The 23,187-nt window shown below is 50.7% G+C and overlaps 1 protein-coding gene across 4 annotated transcripts in view; it reads right to left on the bottom strand.

Moving 5' to 3' along the window:
• The window catches only part of adcy2a (adenylate cyclase 2a), an 840,666-nt gene that overhangs the window by 446,728 nt on the left and 370,751 nt on the right, over positions 1-23,187 (bottom strand). For all 4 annotated transcript variants that reach the window (XM_038797200.1, XM_038797201.1, XM_038797204.1 and 1 more), the window contains exon 3: positions 8,847-9,044. In XM_038797200.1, the coding sequence (XP_038653128.1) occupies positions 8,847-9,044 (198 nt within the window). The remainder of the gene's footprint in view (positions 1-8,846; positions 9,045-23,187) is intronic.

Here is a 23,187-nt window from a genome sequence, read left to right as displayed (position 1 = left end):
CCCCATATGAACAAGGTAATCCTTCCCTCAATCTCCCTGAAAAAAGCCTTTGGCAGGAAAATCGGTAGGCATTGAAAAATAAACAGAAATCGTGGCAACACATTCATTTTAACCGTCTGTACCAGACCCGCTAGTGACAGAGGGAGACCATCCCACCGTGCCAGATCAACTTTCACTCTCCCCACCAAACTAGTGATGTTGTATCTGCGAAGCCTCCCCCACTCCCAGGCAACCTGCACCCTCAGATACCTAAAGTGAGCCCCTGCCTGACAGAATGGCAGCCCCCCCACCCCTGCCCCCAACCGAGGCATCACAAAATACTCTTGTCCAGGTTCAGCCTCTACTCCGGGAAAGACCCAAATACTCGCAGTAGCTCCCATATCCCGCCTATCGACACACTCAGTTCCAACACATACAGCAGCAAGTCGTTGGCATATAAGGACACCCTATGCTCTAGTCCCCCCCCCCCCCCCCCCGGCACTATTTTTTTCCATGCTCCCGAACTTCTTAATGCGATGGCCAACGGCTCAATCGCAAGTGCAAACAGCAGGGGGGACATAGGACATCCCTGTCTCGTCCCACGGTGGAGAGCAAAGTATCTCGAGCTGGTGTTGTTTGTGCGGACACTCGCCTTCGGCTCCTTATATAATAACTTTACCCAGTTCACAAATCTTGGCCCAATCCCAAACCACCCCAGACCTGCCATCAGGTACCCCCATTCTACCCGGTCAAATGCCTTCTCGGCGTCCAATGCCACAACCACCTCCGTTTCCTTCCCTTCCGCCGGTGCCATAACGACGTTCAAAACCCTCCTAATATTCGAAAAAAGCTGCCTCCCTCTCACGAGCCCCATTTGATCTTCACCTATCACCTTCGGGAGGCACTCCTCCAGCCTACCCGCCAGTACCTTCGCCAATACTTTTGCGTCCACATTCAGAAATGATATTAGCCTATACAACCCACACTCCGTCGGATCCTTATCTTTTTTTAGCAACAGTGAAATCGATGCCTGCCCCAGGGTTTGTGGCAACACCCCCTTCCCTATCACCTCTTCAAACATCCCCCCCATCAGGGGTGCCAGCTTATCCTTGAACTTTTTATAATATTAGACCATAAGACCATAAGACATAGGAGTGGAAGTAAGGCCATTCGGCCCATCGAGTCCACTCTGCCATTCAATCATGGCTGATGGGCATTTCAACTCCACCTACCAGCATTCTCCCCGTAGCCCTTAATTCCTCGCGACATCAAGAATTTATCTATCTCTGCCTTGAAGCCATTTAGCGTCCTGGCCTCCACTGCACTCCGCGGCAATGAATTCCACAGGCCCACCACTCTCTGGCTGAAGAAATGTCTCCGCATTTCTGTTCTGAATTTACCCCCTCTAATTCTAAGGCTGTGCCCACGGGTCCTCGTCTCCTCGCCTAACGGAAACAGTTTCTTTGCGTCCACCCTTTCTAAGCCATGTATTATCTTGTAAGTTTCTATTAGATCTCCCCTTAACCTTCTAAACTCCAATGAATACAATCCCAGGATCCTCAGCCGTTCATCATATGTTAGACCCGCCATTCCAGGGATCATCCGTGTGAATCTCCGCTGGACACGCTCCAGTGCCAGTATGTCCTTCCTGAGATGTGGGGCCCAAAACTGGACACAGTACTCCAAATGGGGCCTAACCAGAGCCTTATAAAGGCTCAGTAGCACATCGCTGCTTTTATATTCCAACCCTCTTGAGATAAATGACAACATTGCATTCGCTTTCTTAATCACAGATTCAACCTGCATGTTTACCTTTCGGGAATCCTCGACTAGCACTCCCAGATCCCTTTGTACTTTGGCATTATGAATTTTCTCACCGTTTAGAAAGTAGTCTATGCTTGGATTCTTTTTTCCAAAGTGCAAGACCTCACATTTTCTCACGTTGAATTGCATCAGCCATTTCCTGCACCACTCTCCCAAACTGTCTAGATCCTTCTGCAGCCCCCCCCCCACTTCCTCAGCACTACCTGCCTGACCACCTAACTTTGTATCATCGGCAAACTTCGCTAGAATGCCCCCAGTCCCTTCATCCAGATCATTAATATATATGGTGAACAGCTGCGGCCCCAACACTGAACCCTGTGGGACACCGCTGGTCACCGGCTGCCATTCCGAAAAAGAACCTTTTATCCCAACTCTCTGCCTTCTGTCAGACAGCCAATCCTCAACCCATGCCAGTAGCTCACCTCGAACACCATGGGCCCTCACCTTACTCAGCAGCCTCCTGTGTGGCACCTTATCAAAGGCCTTTTGGAAATCCAGATAGACCACATCCACTGGGTTTCCCTGGTCTAACCTACTTGTCACCTCCTCAAAGAATTCTAACAGGTTCGTCAGGCACGACCTCCCCTTACTAAATCCATGTTGACTTGTTCTAATTCGACCCTGCTCTTCCAAGAATTTAGAAATCTCATCCTTAACGATCGATTCTAGAATTTTACCAACAACCGAGGTTAGGCTAATTGGCCTATAATTTTCCATCTTTTGTCTTGATCCTTTCTTGAACAAGGGGGTTACAACAGCGATCTTCCAATCGTTCGGGACTTTCCCTGACTCCAGTGATTTTTGAAAGATCTCAAGCAACGCTTCCGCTATTTCTTCAGCCACCTCCCTCAGAACTCTAGGGTGTAGCCCATCGGGGCCAGGAGATTTGTCAATTTTAAGACCTTTTAGCTTTTTTAGCACCATCTCTTTTGTAATGGCAACCATACTCAACTCAGCCCCCTGACCCTCTATAAATTTTGGGATATTACTCATGTCTTCCACTGTGAAGACAGACGCAAAGTACTTATTAAGTTCTCCAGCCATTTCCTCGTCTCCCATCACTAGCCTTCCGGAATCAGTTTGAATTGGCCCAATGTCTACTTTGGCCTGTCGTTTGTTTCTTATGTATTGAAAGAAACTTTTACTATCATTTCTTATATTACTGGCTAGCCTGCCTTCATATTTGATCCTCTCCTTCCTTATTTGTCTCTTTGTTAACCTCTGTTTGTTTTTGTAGCCTTCCCAATCTTCTGATTTCCCAGTGCTTTTGGCCACTTTATAGGATCTCTCTTTTTCTTTGATACATTTCCTGACCTCCTTTGTCAGCCATGGCTGTCTAATCCCTCCCCGGATAATCTTTCTTTTCTTGGGGATGAACCTCTGTACAGTGTCCTCAATTATGCATACAAACTCCTGCCATTTTTGCTCTGCTGTCTTCCCCACTAGGGTCTGCTTCCAGTCGGATATTACACCGGAAACTCATCCGGCCCTGCCACCTTCCCCAATTGCATCCTGCCAATCGCATCCTTTATCTCCTGCTCCACTATTGCTCCTTCTAACGTAGCCCTGTCCCCCTCCCCTTACCTCGGGTACTCCAACCCATTTAGAAATTCCTGCATCTCACGGTCTCCCCCGGGTGGCTCTGGCCTGTACAACCTCTCATAAAACTTCTCAAAGACCTTGTTAATCAGCTCCGGAGCCACCACCAACTTCCCTGACCTATCCCTCACCTGAAGAATTTCCCTTGCCGCTGCCTCCCTCCGGAGCTGACCTGCTAACATACTTATCTCCATGTTCATAAACTGCACCCCTTGCTCGTCTCAGTTGGTGCACCACCTTCCGGGTGGATAGGCGGTCGAAGCTCGCCTGTAGTTCCTTCCTCTTTTCCAGCTTTGCTAGGTCCCCATCTTCTGCATAACTCCTATCTATCTCCAACATCTCATCTATTACCCTCATCTATTACCCTCTGCTGCTCCAACCTCTTCTCTTTGTCCACCCTGGCCTTAAACAAAATTACCTCGCCCCTCACCACCGCCCTTCGACTCCTCACCCGTACAGTTGAAACCTACATATTCCTTAATTACCTTTTCAATTTTCTCACAGAACACTTGGTTCCCAAAAGCCCCACATCCAGTTTCACCCCGGCCTCTGCACTACCCCATTCTCCAGTACCATAGCCACCCAATGCGCAGCATGATGTGACACTGCAATTGCCGAGTATTCCGACCCCTTGACCCCAGCCAGCAAAGCCTTTCCCACCACAAAAAAGTCGATCCGCGAGTATACCTCCCATCCCACCCCATCCCCTCCCATTTCCACCATTGGCCCAGCCAACGCCTTCGCCCCCCCCCCCCCCCCCCCCCCCCCCCCCTCCGATGGGACCAGTGAGCGCGGCCGTGATCTGTCCAACCTTGGCTCCTGCACCAAGTTCCAGTCCCCCCCCCCCCACAATCAGCTCGTGTGTGTCCAAGTTGGGAATGGCCCCAAACACCTTCTTCGCGAATCCCACATCGTCCCAATTGGGACCATGTACACTTAACAGCGCCACCAATCTCCCCTCCAGCGCCCCTGTCACAATCACATATCTACCCTCCTGATCTGCCACCACCTTCTCCATCTGGAATCGTACCCTTTTGCTAACCAACACCACTACCCCTCGAGCCCTCCATCAAATCCAGAGTGAAACACCTGACTAACCCAGCCCTTTCTCAGTCTCACCTGGTCCTTCACCCTCAAGTGAGTCTCCTGCAGCATTGCCACATCGGCTTTCAAACTTTTAAGGTGCGCAGGCACCCTTGACCTCTTGACCGGACCTGCTAGCCCTTTCACGTTCCACGTGACTATCCTTACTGGGGGTCTCTCACCACCCCCCCACCTTTCTTATCCACCATCATTATACCACAGGGCCCTGCCCCATAAACCTGACCCGCCCCTGTCCATTGTTAACATCGAACCCCTTCCTCCCCTCCCAAGAACCCCGACAACATTTCCCCGTGAAAAAAAAAACTTTGTCCACCCTGGCCTTAAACAAAATTACCTCGCCCCTCACCACCGCCCTTCGACTCCTCACCCGTACAGTTGAAACCTACATATTCCTTAATTACCTTTTCAATTTTCTCACAGAACACTTGGTTCCCAAAAGCCCCACATCCAGTTTCACCCCGGCCTCTGCACTACCCCATTCTCCAGTACCATAGCCACCCAATGCGCAGCATGATGTGACACTGCAATTGCCGAGTATTCCGACCCCTTGACCCCAGCCAGCAAAGCCTTTCCCACCACGAAAAAGTCGATCCGCGAGTATACCTCCCATCCCACCCCATCCCCTCCCATCAATCCCTTCCCCCCACTCTCGCTCGCCTCGTAGGCCCATTGAAGTCTGCTATCCAGGCTCCAACGTCCGCAGCCCTCCTCTCATCCTCACCTCTGTTCACTAGCTGACTTTAGTTAGCTAGCGCGGGTGGCTCCCCTTCCACCCAGCCCCAGAGAAAGAAGAAAAAAAATAAACAATAATTCAACCAATACAATTCACTGACATAAGATTTAACCGTCGCAACACAAAACGCCAATCAACCCACCATTAACTTGAACTCTGTAACAATGCAAAGAGAAGTAAATTACAATACACATCAGTAAAAAGAAAGTTGTAGCATTTATACATTTTCCAGCTGTTCAAACACAGTCCACAGTCTCTCTTCCAGTTCCGCTCCTCATGTCTGGCCCAAGCCTTCTGCCGTCACGAATGCCTCAGCTGCCTCCGCTGTCTCAAAATAAAAGTCTTTAGCATTATACATTACCCTCAGCTTTGCTGGGTACACCATACCAAATCGCACCCCCTTCTTGTACAATGCCGCCTTCACTAGCCCAAACGCAGCTCGTCTTTTTGCCAACTCCACCGTCAAGTCCTGGTGGATCCGAACCGCAGTAGCATCCCACAGCACCTCATGCTTCTGCTTCGCCCAGCTTAATACCTTCTCCTTCATGCAGAACTTATGAAAGCAGATAATTACTGCTCTTGGCGGCTCGTTCACTTTGGGCTTAGGCCTTAATGACCGATAAGCTCAGTCTAGTTCGTACCGGGAGTGGTCCCCACCCTCCCCCATCAGCTCCGCCCACGTCTTAGCGAAGTATTGTGTTGGCCTTGGGCCCTCTGTCCCTTCGGGCAAGCCCACAATTCTCAAATTGTGCCGTCTCGAGCGGTTCTCCAAGCCTTCGAGCTTTACTCGGAGTCCTCTGTTGACTTCCACCATCCTCTGCAGCTCATCTCCCATCGAGGTGACCTGGTCGCTGTGCCGTGACATGGCCTCCTCCACTTCCTTCATCTTCTCGCCCTGCTCTCTCACCTCAGCTGATGTCTTTGCCACCGCCGCCCTCACCGGTACGATTGCCTCCTCCACCAATGACTTCAATGCGACTGCCGTCTCCTTCCTCAAAGCCTCCATGTGCCTCGCGAACTGCTTTTCTAGCTCCACCACCATCACCTCGGTCATCTTCTCCACTGTAAGTAGTGCGGCCCCACCTTGCGGTTCGGCTTCCGCCATCCCGTCAGCACTTTTGCTCGTCCTCTCATTCAGCGGCAAACCCGCGTTCCCTCCTTTCTTCGGCGTGAGTGATGACTCGAGGAAATCCCCGAAATCACCGCAAATTGTGGCCACCGGCAGGAGCTCTTTCTGCTGCGGCCACCCTGCTCGCCTATGCCACCGGAAGTCCCCCCTCTGGGACTCCTCTAAGCGGCTATGGATCTGCTGGAGTGTCGCTGACATCTCCCTCTGAATGTCCCGGCCCCTCCCAAACGTCTCCATCAGTTCCATAGACTCAATTTCCTATTATTTAATAAATCATTAATAGACAGGAAGTGTTTACTTATTAAAGCAGTTTTAATATGTACATTGAGGCGACAGATTCTAAAATTGAAATGTTTTGACAACAGATTTGAACTGAAACCAAGGGCTGCATTTTGCAGTCTTCCCAGCTCTGCTGACTATTAAAAATGGTGAACAGAATGCAAATGTGGAAGCGCCATCTTGTTTGCAACAGATCCGATTCTGTCGGGCGGGTGGGGCTAAATTCACATGGGCGGGAAATCTGAACTCAGCAAGATCCATTGAACCTAGTGCTGAGTTTCAATGCACCCATTTCAGCTGTTCCAATGGCCAAAACCTGTAGTACTTGAGCCTTGAGCGGATGGAATAGATATAAATTGTCTTAATGAGCAGATAAGGTTTGTATAAATGTCATGATCTGAAGATTTTCTGCATCCCCATTCTTTTAGAATGTAAAAAAACAGTTTACAGCTGTTAATGAGAGTTAAAAAACATTATCTGTTGGACTCCTTTAGCTGACAGGCCATCTGGTGTAGGTTAGAAAAGAAACATTACCATATGTTTGTGCAGATTCAATAGAGTTATTTGTTGGCATTTCCCAAGTATTATTTTGTTATTGAGAATGCTTGCCTGAGTTTCAAAAGCTACAATTATCTCAGTTGAAATTGAGAGTTGACAGTTGACAGTTTAAAGAGGCAATTATAGGATTAGCTGTCTTTGACGTGGAGTTTGAATATATGTCTTTTTAATAGGATTAACCACTTGATGAGAGTTTAAAAACATTGTCTGGGTTTCATGAATGGAAATCCTTTCACAGTTTTTCAAATGTGTATGAATTACAGATCTATTAAGTTCATGTTTTCATCTGCACATGATTCCTGTCCATGGTGGATACTGAATGAGTGGCTATGTTGGTGACATGGGAGTGCGAGGGGCATGGCACTGGGTAGGGGCCATGAAGCAGCATGAAGCGCCCAGGGAAGGAATGGGGAGCATTGGGGAGGGTGGAGGGATCACTTGGAATGAAGGGACCAAGGGGAATATGAGGGAGCATGGAGGGTCAGTGGGAGCCATGAGGTGACATGGAAGCTCCATGGAAGGAATAGGGGTTATTGGGGTGGGTGGGGGCATTAATTGGCATGAGGCAGCCATAGCGGTGTATCTGAGGGGACAAGGGTGTGAGTGGGGGTGTGAGTTGACATGGAGGGCCTTGAGATGTATATTGGGGTGGAGGAAGTGTGAGGAGTGAGGGCTAGAGGGTCTAACATCTTCTAAAACAACTGGGCGTAGGCCTTGTGGGAACATTGACATGCCTTCTAACTAGCCTGCCTCAGCACTTGCCCACTCCATGGCCACCTAATATCTGTTTCTGGGGTCAATAGGCTCAACTCTATACTTCCCACGCCTTCTGGAGTGAAGATTGGGTCCAACGGCGCTCTGCAAAAAAAATTTCCCAACTCATAGTAAAAAGCTGGCCCTAAGTAAATCGCTTCTTATATATTTTTTCTAAGCGAAATTTATTCATTGCCCTTCACCACAATATGCAAACTCTCTGGGATGGAATGTTCTCCCAACAACAATGGTAAAATTATAACTAATATTCTCTGTGGTTGAAATGACACAGATCCATCCACATCTGTTATAAAGCACAAAGATTTTGTAAGATGGTGCAGCCTTTTTCAGCACCAATCATGGAGTGGTAGGAAATCCAGATTCAAATCCCTATTTTACTGCATTCCTATCTCATTCCCAGCATAGAATGAAGAAGGCAAGAAAACATCCCTATGGAAGGGAATAAAACTATCGCAGTCTATTCTTATGCTTACTTGGAGTTGGTTTGGGAGTTCCTTTGGCAGATGGATAAGAGTAGGTCACCATATTTCTGAATGGATAAGAATACAAGCAGGGACAGCCAGCAACCATGAACAGAAGATAGAAAGCAAAGATAATAATTGAAAGCCAGCAATCTCACAAACCAACTATTCAAATTTCATAACAATTCATTTTTCCTAAAATTGTTACTTGTCTAATCAGGAACCAGAAGATGTCATTCAATAAAATCAATCAAACCCTTCAAATATTTTTTGTTTAGTCATAGCTTACTCAGGTCAGTTTGTACAGTAAATAATATTTCTAAAACAAAACTGAATGATGAAATATTTCATTTGAGCATGATTTGCTCACTGACACTTGCATCTTATTTCTTTGTAGAATTCTTACCTGATCCCAAGGAGAAATGATTCCACCGAAGCACATGAAGAGGTAACCCATAGCAACCAAACATGCCCAAACTACCAGGGAAAACACGTGCAGTAGCTTTCTGAAAACAGACTCCACGCAGACCAGGACAAAAATTGTGAGGAATATAGCCAAGGCTGTTGGAACAGTTATTAGGAAAGCCACATGATCTTCAATATCCTGGGGGAGGGAAAGAAATGAAAATCTGGCTAAGCATATTGCCACAGTATCTCCAGGCTTAGTTATTCATACAATGACCTCAATTATGTGTCAGAAACATCTGATCAAGCAGGGTTTTTTGGTCAGTTTCAGAAGTTTGCAATACTGACCCATCATTCGCCATTTTAAACAGTAGACTAAATTGACACAGTCTAATTAAGTCTGGTTATTCAATTAATATGTTTATTTATCGGAATGCATTACAAACCTGTGCATAACAAAAAATAATCTTTGGTTCGAATGAAAGTTAATTGGTCGAAAGGTTTTCTCTCTGCAGACACGTTGAGTGTTTCCAGCATTTCCTGCACTTATTGCAATGCTGTGAAACAGACATTAGTGGCTTACTCCAAATTCAATTAAAATTTACATTTAATATGTTGCAATTCAGAATAACAATTTAAATGGTCGGGGGAGAGGGGTTGTTACTAATTTCTGAGAGAACTCAAAGTACTGAATTTCTTTGAATTATTTTTCTAATGAATGCTTTCAATTACACAATATTAGCTCACTGAGGTTTCAGCAACCCTTCAAATTCCTGGCAGCAGTGCAAACTTATTACCTTCAAAACAAATCAGAGCTCACAGTCCAGAACCTTTACAATAGGTGTTTTCTATCCGTATTAAATGATACCTACCTGTGCTCCCTTCATTGACAAGGACAAACAAGAGGGCAATAAAACACATTCTACTTCAAGCTGAATGCTGCATGCCTGTTCTTTTCAAAGAGAAAGAAAAAAGTTTGAAAATGCTTCCCCTGAGACTTAAACACCTGCACTTCTACATTTTATGTTTGCCGTGGTTGTCACAATTCACAGCATTACGGCAAGTATATTTATTTTGTTTACCAAAGAGAAAATGCTGGAAAATCTCAGCAGGTCAGGCAGCATCTGTAGGGAGAGAAAATAGCTCACGTTTCGTGTCCAGATGACCCTTTGTTTTGTGTCCTTGCACAGATGTTTACCAATGCCTTACCTATTTTCATTAAGACACCAAGGGCAAGGTTTTCCTCCTGGAGTTGGGAAACCAACATCGAGACTGTTTCCAAGCTCCCACGCTGCCCCAGCTGGCGCCCGGGGAAGGGCTGGCGCCTGGGGAAGGGCTAGCACCCGGGAAGGACTGGTGCCTGGGGAAGGGCTGGTGCTCGGGGAAGGGCTGGTGTCCGGGGCAGGGCTGATGCCTGGGGAAGGGCTGGTGCCCGGGGAAGGGCTGGTGCCTGGGGAAGGGTTGGTGCCCGGGGGAAGGGCTGGTGCCTGGGGAAGGGCTGGTGCCTGGGGAAGGGCTGGCTCCTAGGGACGGGCTGGCTTCCAGGGAAGAGCTGGTGCCCGGGGAAGGATGAATGCCCGGGGAAGGACTGGCACCCAGGGAAATGCTGGTGCCGGGGAAGGTCTGACGCCCGGGGAAGGACTGGCGCCCAGGGAAGGATTGGCTCCCAGGTAAGGGCTGCTCCTCGCTTCTCCAATGCTGGCATAGAGGTTCTTCTAGAGACAGAGTGAGAGGAGGGATGTCATCTTTCCATGGGGTGGCAGGAGATAGTTACTCAGCCAAATGGTGGCACGGTGGCACAGCGGTTAGCACTGCTGCTTCACAGCTCCAGGGTCCCGCGTTCAATTCCTACCTCGGGTGACTGTGTGAAGTTTGCACATTCTCCCCGTGTCTGTGTGGGTTTCGTCCGGTGCTCCAGTTTCCTACCACAGTCAAAAGAAGTGCTGCATAGGTGGATTGGCCATGCTAAATTGCCCCAAAGATTAGGTGCAGTTGTTGGGTTACAGAGATAGGGTGGAGTGTTGGTTTAAGTAGGGTGCTCTTTCCAAGGGCCATTGCAGACTCGATGGGTCTGCACTGTAAATTCTATGATTCTATGAAAGCTGAAATAGCTGCAGGTTGCTGAGACCATCAGGAGCAGCAGTGTGGTCAGGAGGAGTTGGGTGCAATGAAAAGGTTCTCTGGCCATATTCACTCTGGCATGATGAGTGCAATGCCAGACCTTGATGACAGGTCTCTGGCTATTCAACCTTCAGCAGACGCTCCAGCTTCATAGTCTGAGGGTCCACATGACTCTATAACATGGGACTAATTTGTGCCCAGGGCAATTACAGATCCTTTAGAAAGGCTCAGAGTCATAGTGCTGTTGAGCCCTGGCCAGCACTAATGAGCATATTATGTGAAAGAGCTTTTGGCGTTGGCCAGGAAAAGCAGAGGTGCCTTATCTCTCTTTAATCTGTGCAGGAGAATAGAGAACACAATGCCAGGGAGAGGGTTCTGATTGGAGGAGGAGTGCATTGCTGCATAGTGACTGCCTTGGGAGAGGGAGCTATGGAGATCGCGAGGGTGCCTACTCTCCGCTCACCCCACCTCCCAGGAGTAATCAGGAATAGACGGAAAGAGAGATGGGAATAGCTGGTGGAGAGGGCGAAAATATACTGCTGACTGTAGATGAAGTGGTAGAGTGCACCCATGGCCATCTGCCAGCATGTCAAAGACTTAGCTTCAAGGGGGACCTTCAGTACTGCAGAGGCTTCTGTTCTCAAAAACTTGTTCCCATAATCTCTTCTTGTGTCTCCTTCAGGTTCCGACAAGGAGAAGGAAAGAGGTTCTGCATAGAGAGTATGAGGAGCTGGGTGGGACTGGCAATGTATCAAGGCTGCAGCATGTGAGAGCTCCTGGATACCATTGTGATCCAATGCAAACACGTCCGCAGTATGAGTTGCAGCTGGAGGAACTTTGCCTCAGAGGCTGAGCAGCAGACTCTGCAAAACATCAGGGAGGGGGAAGTTACCTGGATGCACTTTATACCAGGAGACAGTCATACCAGTTAGGTTAAGGTCTTCTGATTTGGGCAGTGGTCAGGGACAGGAGGGTATGACTGCAAGTAAGACAGATAAGACGACCCAGGGAGCAGGAGTGTCAGCTTTTTCAATTGCTCAATCGGCTTGAAGTTCTCCTAACTTGTTTAGATGAGAGAGAGTGAGAGAGAGAGAGAGAGAGAGAGAGAGAGAAATACAGCACAGAACAGGCCCTTCGGCCCACGATGTTGTGCCGAACTTTTATCCTAGGTTAATCATAGAATTTTGGACACTAAGGGCAATTTATCATGGCCAATCCACCCAACCTGCACATCCCTAATGAGAGCAGGGGTTGCAGGGTTGGAGAACAAATTGATTATGGCACTGTGATACAAGAAGCCATTCAAGTGGGGGGGGGGGGGGAGCATAAAGGAATGTAGTGATAGCAGGTGACAGTATAGTGCAAGGTATTGGCACTCTTCTCTGCGGCAAAGACTGAGAGTCCAGTCAGCTATGTTCCCTGCCCAGTGCCAGTGTTCAGGACATCTGCCCAGGGCTTGCAGGGCTGCCCAGGGTGCAGGATCCGATTATCATGGTCCATGTACGTTTCAATGACATAGGTAGAACCAAGAAAGAGGTTCTGCTGAGAAAGTATGAGGAACTAGGCACAAAATTAAAAAGTAAAACCTCAAAGGTTATAATCTCTGGATTATTACCTGATCCACGTGCCGATTGGTATGGTGTATCTAAAATTAGGTGTATGTGTGGCTCAAAGACTGGTGTGGGAGAAATGGGTTCCGGTTTGTTGTGCACTGGCGTCAACACTGGAGAAAGTGCGGGCTATACCATTGGGACAGTTTACACCTCAACCGTGCTAGGATTTGTGTTCTTGTGAATCACATAACTAGTGCAGCAGTAAGTAGTGGGGGCAATGGATGAAATGTAGAAAGATGTGCGGCGGGATTCTCCGTTTCTGAGACTAAGCGTTGACGCCAATGCTGAATTCGTGGACTTTCACGACAGCAAAACTGGCGCCACACCTGGACCGATTCTGCTACTGCTAAGGGGCTAGCACCGGCACCATGTGGAACACAATCGATTCTAATGAGAACTGGTGCCGATTTCACCGGTCCTGCGATTGACATTCAGGAGGCTGACAGGCTGCAGTCACGTATACACACTGCACTCCCCACACACACACCATCCCAGCCACAACATAGCAGCAAGGAGAGCGGCACCCCATTTCACCAATGCCGAGCTGGAGATCCACCTGGACGCGGTGGGGTAAAGGCGCTTGACCCTGTACCCCAGGCCAGGAAGGAGGCTGCCAGCCGTCACCATTCATTGTGCCTGGGCGCAGGTGGCAGAGGCGGACAGCACCACCAGCAACACTGTCTGGACCAGCCTGCATTGCCAGAAGAAACTGCACAACCTTTTCAGGGCGGCCAGTGTGAGAAGGCAGCACTGTGCCCCTGGCACTAACCCACGTCCCTGTATCCCTACCCCCCCACCCGAGGACGGCCAAACCCCCACCCTGAACCACATGCTGGTACACATACCGGCCGCCATGGCCAGGTGCCCTGGCCGCTGAGGCCACCAGCTGTCCCGTCCCTGGATGGGTTGGACTGTGTAACGCAGTCGTTCTCTGTGCACCCCCCTCGCCTCCCCTGGAGAAGGCCAGGAGCAGGAGAAGACAGGAGGGGACCAGCGAAACTGTGGCCCCTTACCATGGCTGAGTAGACGGCCGTGAAGGTGGTCGGCAGCACGGAGGAAAGGGAGGCTGTGAGGTGGGGCTCGGCCCTGTGCAAGGATGTGAGACCCCACTTAGTTATAGTTTCCCACGACACATATGTCAACCACCCCCCCCCCCCCCCACAACACCACCCTCACCCCCACAGCACCCTCACCCCAACACCACCGGACACCAGCCCTCCGCCTGAGGCTCAGGAGACTCCAAATCCTGGGTAAAGGATGACAGTCATTTTCCATTACAGCTGCCTCCAACACTCTCTACCATCCCAGAGACTATCGCCTCAGTTAGGCATGTTAGTGAAGAGGTGCCTGAGGCACTATCTGGAACGCATCTGATCACAGCTGATCCGGTTGGGTAGGTGGAGGTAGGAATGCCCAAGGGGGCAGACAGTCACGGGGCAAACCTACCTGAGGACGTACTGCCATGCAGATAGGCTACGAGCTTTTGGAACAAACAGTCCCATCCCATGGCGGCCGGTATGTGTACCAGCATGTGGTGCAGGGTGGGGGTTTGGCGGCCTCGGGTGGGGGGGTAGGGATATGGGTGTGCGAGATGTGGGTTAGTCCCAGGGGCACAGTGCTGCTTTCTCACCCTGGGCAGCACGGTAGCATAGTGGTTAGCACAATTGTTTCATAGCTCCAGGGTCCCAGGTTCAATTCGCGGCTTGGGCCACTGTCTGTGCGGAGTCTGCACGTCCTCCCCCTGTGTGCGTGGGTTTCCTCCGGGTGCTCCGGTTTCCTCCCACAGTCCAAAGATGTGCAGGTTAGGTGGACCATGATAAATTGCCCTTAGTGTCCAAAAGTGCCCTTAGTGTTGGGTAGGATAGCTGGATTGTGGGGATGGGATGGCGGTGTGGGCTTGGGTGGGGTGCTCTTTCCAAGAGCTGGTGCAGACTCGATGGGCCGAATGGCCTCCTTCTGCATTGTCAATTCTATGTGCTATAGTGAAGATGCAGTCGCAGAGCCAGGGACTACATGATGATTTGTAGGCGAGCACCCAGCACCTGCAGTTGGAGGAGTCCAACTGCGTGCAGGAGCAGGAGGCGGTGCCAACTATGTGTGCCACCCAGGCCAACACTGCTTGGGTGACGTCCGCGGTGGAGGCATTGGGGGCGGCGGTTTGGGCTATGGCTCAACATGCCTGGGGCAATCTGTGCGGGCGTTGGCCAAGGCCCAGGACAGCGGTGCCGCCTCACAGGGGTCAATGTGCCAGAACCACCTGGAAATCACAGCGGAGCTCCTGAGCGTGGCCCAGTCACAGCAGGCCATGGCTGGGAACATTGGCAGCATTGCCCAAGGCCTGGCCGACGTGGCAGACACAGAAGGAGGAGATGGCACAGTCACTGGTTGATGTGACAGAAACCCAGAAGGTGGTGGCACAGTCACAGCATTATGTAGTGTAGTCCCAGATGGAGATGATCCAATCCCTGTGTTCCATGGCCACGAGCGTGCAGACACTGGCCAAGACCAGAGCGGGCCTGCAGGACTGGCAACGCCAGGTGGCAGAGGGAGCCTCAACGGATAGCTCCCTTCCCACACCCTCACCGTGGAGTAGTTCAGGGGCCATCGGGCATCCCGAGGGAGGAGAAGATGATGGGGCCTGTGCTGGTGACTCCCACAGGGGAGATGCTGGAACACCGCAGGACATCGGACTACCCCCTCCTGTCCCTGATGCATTTGGTGGGCTGCAGGCAGATAGGGTGGGGCACCATGCTAGCTGGGGCACCCTAGCAGCAGGAAGGCCCATCCAGGCCTGGTTGTCCGAGAAGATGCTCCGCAATGTGCACCGAGGTCGCAAGGCAGGAATCACAGCAGTCCACCTCCACTTCTGCTGTACCGTCTGAGGAACCACATCGACACGAGTTAGACACTAGTTAAGTTGGCACGGGTGCAAGGCACAGCTTAGTTACAGGGACGAGGGCACAAATCTGTATATATTCGTTCACATTAAACACCTGGTGTAACTGTTCCAACCTTTGGGGCAATGTGAGGCACAAGTTCAAGGTGAGGGGGGAAAGGTTCAGTGGAGATGTGTGGGAAAAACTTTTTACACAGAGGGTGGTGGTGGCCTGGAATGCACTGACAAGTAATGTGGTTGAGGCAGATACATTAGAGACCTTTAATTAAGACTTATCTGGATAGGCACACGAACAGAAGGGGTATAGAAGGATACAGGCAGTTGGTTTAGTTGGGACAAAAGTGATCGGCTCAGGCTTGGATGGCCGAAGGGCCTGTTCCTGTGCTGTCTTGTTCCTTGTTCTTCCTCGGTGCTCTGTCAGATGGGTGTGAGAGGTGGACTGGTCTGGACTGGTCGGGGGGGCAGTGGAATGAGCGGATGTTGGGGGAGAGGGATTGGGCGGACCCTGTGGGTGGCCTGGGTTCCACATCCCCCCCCGACCATTCCCACCACCGCCACCCCAAGGGACAGTCTGATGGAATGGCCAGCTCGCATGCAGGGATCTCCCAGGTGGATGGTGGGAAATGCTACTATGGCAGGAGTCAGACATTGTCAAATGATGTGGAGCACCAGGGCTCATCACAGAGCGGGTTGTCATCATCCTGCACCCCACGGACCAGACCCGCTATTACTGCAAACCTAAGACTCACAATGCCCCTGGCCAGTCCTCCAATCCCCCTCCCTCTCATCTCATTCCCCCGCACCCATCTCCCTAGTCGGTGAAGCTGGAGGCGATCAGAGCTTCCCGTGCGTATTGGCCCAGGTACACATGTCATGCGGCTTCCATGCATGCCTGGGCCCCATGTGCAGCCCATCCTGGCCCTACCCCGCATCCTCCTTGTCAGACGAGGACTGCCGTTCCTCCTCCTTCTACAGCACATAATAATAATAATAATCTTTTATTGTGACAAGTAGGCTTCAATGAAGTTACTGTGAAAAGCCCCTAGCCGCCACATTCCGGCGCCTGTTCGGGGAGGCCGGTACAGGAATTGAACCAGTGTTGTTGGCCTTGTTCTGCATTACAAACCAGCTGTTTAGCCCACTGTGCTAAACCAGCCCCTCTGCTGTGCGATGTTGTGGGGGACGCGGCAGTTGCCGGCGACCCTCTCAGCATCATACTTGGAGGGCCCCTCCAGAGCGGTCCAGGCACCTGAACCACATCTTCAGGAAGCTTAAGCACCACTCGATCACTCTCGTGGCCGTTACATGGGCTTCGTTGTAATGGGTCTCCGTGTAGGTCTGTGACCTCCGGATGGCATTACCAGCCACGACTGCAGTGGATAACTCGTTGCCCACGAACCAAACCCCCACCCATGAAGGCGTCTTGAACATGTCGGGAATTGTTAAGTGTGTCAGGATGAAGGTGTCGTGCACACTGCCCTGGTATCGGGCGCAGATGTTTATGATGCGCAGCTATCGGTCACTTATCAGCTCCACGTTCATCAAGTGGAACTCCTTTCGGTTGGTGTCAAGTGGCATATCATCTTCAGGTGCTCGTAGGGCGACATACCCCTTGGACCCAGTGCATCCTGGCGATTGCGGTGAACCCTGCTTTCTGGGCATCCTGGTGGGCTCGGTCCACCTGGAAGTGGATGTATTGAGCCACCTGGGCATATAGGGCCTCCATGTAGGGGCGGCTGCACCTATGCACCGAGGTCTGTGAGATCTCGGACAGGTCCCCACTCGGCGCCTGGAAGGACCCCGTCATGTAAACTTTCAGGGCGACCGTTAACTTTGACGGCCACCGGCAGTGGATGTCCTGCCCCATAGCCCCACAGTGCCAGGTGTGCCATCATCTGGCAGATATGTCGTACTGTCTCTCTGCTCAGCCGGAGTCTTCAGCATGCCTGGTCTGGCAGGTCCTTGAATGACAGGCCAGCACACATGAGGCCTCATGAAACGCCTGCTTTGCAGCTCCTCCTCCTTGGCCTGTTGACCGGCTGGCTCTCCAACTTGGGCGATTGCCACCTGTCCTTCTGCGGCATGCTCCACTGCTGCACGCTCCGCTGCTGCAGCTTCATCCTGCTCCTCAACCAGCGTCCGCTTGTATAGGCACAGGGCATCGGAGACTAGCAGGAGGCTGAATTCCAATATCCATTGTCTGCAGGGAGTAAAGGTCTGGCATGTTATCATGGTGCAAATCCCCATGCCCAACCAGGAGACATGGTAGCCCCAGTTGGCACTGCGGGCTCTGCCCCCGCATGTCCCCCCTACCCCATCCCTGCATCCCTGGCTGCCCTGTCGGAGCCGGCACCAATGGGAACCTCTGCCGCTGGTGCCTGTCCCGGATGCCAGGGGTAACATTGGCTTCCACTGCCCTCGCCAAGAGTATGAACCGCGGCCCCCATAGGGTCTACTCTGGGTATTTCCCAGGGTGACCGCTGGTGGCTGGCAGATGGTGGTGGGATGCTGCGGTGGAGGGGGGAGTGGGCGGTGGCAAGGGAGCTGTGGCGGAGGGGTGGGGGTGCGAGAGTGGGGGCGGCCATACGGCCGGTGTCTCTCTGCAGAACCAGGGACCAAGATAGGTGGTCAGTGGGTACGCAGCAACATGGTCGCAGTAACGAGGGGGTCACACCAGCCACTCGGCATGTTCCCCCCGTGCACCCCCCTCCCCCGGCCTTTGCAGCGTCTGGCCCGGCAGCCCACAGTCGCTCCTCTCTGTGTCCTACCTCCTCTCTTTCTCCTTCATTTGCCACCATGCCGGTTCCACAATTTTTAAAAGCACAAGTGAATCGCGCCATCGGGAACATCAGCCCTTCGGAGGCGGGAAAATCACGGAGGCCCCTGGTGAGTACCGGGTCAGGCCTGCTAATGATATGCAAACGGAGTTTACTGTACGTGCATTCCGGTACGCATTGGCGCCACTGTCGAAATGACGGAGAATCGTGATTTGGCGTCAAATCGGTGCCTGCCATATTTTCACCATCGAAACCTATTCTCCGCCTGATCGTATTTCACGACTTTGGCGGCGGCAAACGGAGAATCCCGACCGTGGTATATCAAAGAGTAGAGATCAGGGGCGGGATTCACCCTTACCCGGCAGGTCCCGGCGGGACGGAGTTGCGTGAACCACTCCGGAGTGGTTGGCGCCGCGCCGGCCAGCGGGAAAGGGGCTTGGCCCCACACCAACCGGTGCGGAAGGGCCTCCACCGGCCAGAGAGAGTCGGTGCATGCGCGGGAGCGCCAGCGTGTGCTGGCATCATCCCCGCGCATGCGCAGAGGGATTCGCTTCCACACCAGGAATGGCGGAGGACCATAGGCTCCGGTGCGGAACAATAGACTGCCCCTATGGCACAGGCCCGCCCGCGGATCGATGGGTCCCGAATGCGGGCCAGGCCACTGTGGGGGCATCTCCCGGAGTCAGATCCCCCCGTGCCCCCCAAGAATCCCGGAGCCCGCCCGCGCCGCCATGTCCCGCCGGTAAGGGACCGACTCTAATTTACTCCGGCGGGACTGGCAACAGACGGGCGGGACTTCGGCCCATTGACCGTGCCAATCGGTGCCATGGTTGTCCGGGATGGGCATTTTGCGGCCGTTTTCACGAACGCTGATAGCAGGTGTAATCGCGGCCATGAAAACGGCCGTATTCGGCCCATCGGCATGCGGAGAATCGCTGTTCGCCGTAAAAAACGGCGAGCAGCGATTCGTGTCGGGGGACGGCCGGAGGGGGGGAGAATAGTGGGAGGCCGTGAAAATTGTCGGGAAGGCCCTCCCGCTATTCTCCAACCCGTTGTGGGCAGCGGAGAATCGCACCCTAATCTGGGAAATGAGCTGCAGAGAATTGCAGGAATGGACAGGAGGAAAAAAACCTAAGAATGCAGCAACAATAAATTCTGGATGTCACAAAGTTAACAAAATGACAAAACTAAAGGATCTATATCTGAATGCATGTAGCATTCATAATAAAGTAAACAAATTGATAGCGCACATTTAAGTATGATCTGATAGCCAGTGGAGGATGACAAGGATTGGGTCCTGAATATAAAAGGGGTACATGACATTCAAAAAGAATAGCAAGTTAGGTAAAGGTGGAGAGGTAGCATTGTTGATCAAGCTGGTATTTGTGTAATAGTTAGAGAGATCAGGATGTAGAATCAGTTTGGATGGAGATGAGGAATGGTAGGGAAAATAAGTCACTTGTGGGAATGGTCTACATGCCCCTAATAGTAACTACAATGTACAATGTAAAAAATACAAGAAATATAGTGAGTAAACTTATGGAGGAGTTAGACAGACTTTTAATTGGTAATGGGTTGAAGGGTTATAAAGAACGGGCAGGACGACGGAGCTAAAGCCAGAGTGAAATAAGCATAGATCGAATAGCAGAGCAGACTCGATGGGCCAAATTGCCTAATTCTGTTCCTATATCTTATAAACTTATGATAAAAGAGGCAGCAATAATCAAGGGCGAGTACAATCTACATATAAACTGGAAAAATATGGACTCAGAAAATTCTCCAACATCGAGGATATCCAAGGGAAAAAAATACATCCAGGAAGACTAGCCATGTCTATAATTAGTAGGCAAGTTTTGAGACCACTCAAAAGACAATGTACCCAAGCAACTTCAGGAGCTGAAATTAGGCTTCCTCTCAGTGTGGCACAATTAACAATGTATTTGGGCATATCCAATACACGAACATTACAAAATCAAAATGGAAGCGGATCCAGGCACAGCTGTATTGTTAATACCTGAGAAAAATTCTCATCAAAAGTTGAAGTGTCTGCCTCTAAAACCGTCAAACGTGATCCAAAAGATGTACATAGAAGAGATTGTAACATTAAAACAATACATTATGGTGAATGTAGAAACAAACGGACAGAGGCGGATTGCCTCTTCACTTTGCCCGTGGGGCGCCAACAACTCCGGGGCAGGCTTAGCCTCTGAAGGTGTGGAGGATTCCGCACCTTTGGGCGGCCCGACACTGGAGTGGTTCACGCCACTCTGTCCCGGCGGGACCCCCCGCCCCGCCGGGTACGGGGGAATGCCGCCACAAGTCTCCAATCTATCTATATCCTGCTGTCTCCTCTGACAATCCTCAGCACTATCAGCAACTCTACCAATCATCATGTTATCCGTAAACTTACTAATCAGACCACCTACATTTTCCTCCAGATCATTACTACAAACAACAGAGGTCCCAGCACTGATCCCTGCAGAACATCACTAGCTACAGATCTCCATTCTGAAAAAAGGCCATCCTCCACTTCTCTCCGTCTTCTGTCTCCATCTAGCCAGCCCACCCCGGGTCCGATGTGATTTTAGTTTTTGTATCAGTCTGACATCTGGGACCTTGTCAAAGCCTTACTGAAGTCCACATAAACTACATCCACATCCCTTCCCTCATCCATTTTCTTTGTCACCTCTCCAAAAAACTCAATCAAGTTGGTGAGACATGACCTTCCCCATACACAACCATGTTGCCTGTCACCAACTAGTCCACTTGTCCTCCAAATGTGCAATTTTCCTGTCCCTCAGTATCTTTTTGGAAAGCTAGCCACGGCTGACGTCAGGCTCTCCGGCCTATAATTTGCTGGATTATCCCTGCTTCCTTTCTTAAACAAGGACATTGGCTATTCCCTACCTGTGGGGAACCTCGCCTGTGATGAGCACTGATGCAGGATCTCAGAAGTCACAAGAATGGAAACTTGACTGAGATCAGCACCCACATGTCAGAGTTCCCTGAGGTGAAATGGGTGGCACGGTAGCATAGTGGGTAGCACAATTGCTTCACAGCTCCAGGGTCCCAGGTTCGATTCGCAGCTTGGATCATTGTCTATGTGGAGTCTGCACGTTCTCCCCGTGTCTGCGTGGGTTTCCTTTGGCTGCTCAGGTTTCCTCCAACAATCCAAAGATGTGCAGGTTAGGTGGATTGGCCGTGCTAAATTGCGCTTCGTGTCCAAAAAGGTTAGGTGGGGTTGCTGGGTTGTGGGGATAGGGTGGAGGTGTCGGCTTGGGTGGAGTGCTCTTTTTAGGGGATGGTGCAGACTAGATGGGCCGAATGGCCTCCTTCTGAACTGTAAATTCTATGATTTTGTGAAAATGGGCTCATGGGCTGAGAGTGGAAGTGTCCCCTTCAGCTCATGTGCATTATCACCGCTCAGGGTCTCAAGCACAAATTCTCCATTGAAAGAGTAGATCACCTCATGGAGAGCTTTTTGTGGCAATACTGTAATTGTATGTTGCAACCTATGTACTGATGTCCACAGAATGAATGCCATGGGCAGGATTTACTGCGCAGCCAATAGCATGTTTCGTGATGGCGGGAGGCGGCCATCATTGGCGGCGGCGGGATCGTCTGATCCCTGATTTGTCAATGAGGTTTCCAGTTGAATGCACTCCTCACCGCCGTGAGACCTGCAGTGGGGATGCACCGTCAACATGACCGTAACATCCCACCAGCGTCAACAGTCGGTAAGTACCGGTCATGCTCTGTTGTATGGATTACTCAATGAAGTTGATATCACAGAGATATTTGGAGGATGCCATTTGCACCCTATCCAATGCTCCCCTCCAACGATCTATAGAGCCTGACTAAGGCTAGTGCAGTAACTCTCATGGAGGCTTTTATTCTCATTGGCCCGTCTAATAAAAGAATCATCTATGCAGCAGGACCCTGTGATAGAGGTTGCTCCTGCACTATTGACAGTGCAGCAGGCAATTAATTAGACAACCGTCACGTGCATCTCAGCTGACACATAAGCATGCTGCCTCCACCTCACTTGAGACTGCAAGGGGAGCACCATGTAGAAGTGGAGCCACCACATTAGAGGAAGTACCGAGTGGGTCATTGGGTTTTACCTCCCTTGTAAATGTGCACTTCTGAACACAATGTAAATCTGGACATTTGACTTCAGACATGAATGTGTCCTCTCATCACCAGTAAAGAAACACAATAAAAATATATAAAGCAGTTAGATCACACTATCGTGGTAGCGTGAGGAGTGATTGGTGAGATGGGGTGTGGGGAAATTAGTCTACAGAACAGCCCTTAGCTTGACCCCCAACCTGGCAGGCAGGGAGGACCTGTGGGCCTGCCTGGAGTGTTGGCCTAATCATGGGTACCTGCCCCATGCAATTAAACTGCCTCCTGCAGAGTCAGGAAACCAGAAACGAATGGAAAATATGTTTCCCTTCTTCAACTGCACTTAACAAGGTCCTTAATGAATGTAATTGGCTGCCCACCACATGGACTCTGAATCTCCCTAAAATGGCACGTAGCAGGGGGCTCGGGGGCTGGGTGGTTATTATCCTCATATCTTGGCCCTGATTTGCATCACTATGTAAGCATGTTTAACAGTCAAGAGAGCAGCTGAACTTCAGTCTACACTGTTAGCTGTGTGCTGCTCAGACTTTTGGATGTGTGAAAGGAGCCATTGACAATTCAAGAAGCAAAAAAAATGCCAGTCATCAGGTTGTTCCTCTGGTCACTGTGTGAGTGCTTTTCTTAAAGCCTGCAGCTCATTTCCTCCCACTATTCTGTTTAGTCTGATTCTCACAATCAAGAGTCGCTGTGTGAGTTCATGCACAAGCCAAATTTAAGCAATCAAAATGATTCTCAATGACAATGACTTAGATTTATTGCAGAGAAAAAATAAAATTGTAACTCTCA

The sequence above is a fragment of the Scyliorhinus canicula genome, chromosome 5, assembly GCF_902713615.1.
Source record: "Scyliorhinus canicula chromosome 5, sScyCan1.1, whole genome shotgun sequence".
NCBI lineage: Eukaryota > Metazoa > Chordata > Chondrichthyes > Carcharhiniformes > Scyliorhinidae > Scyliorhinus > Scyliorhinus canicula.
Note: the sequence above shows the minus strand (reverse complement) of the source record. Positions and strands in the feature narration are given on the sequence as shown.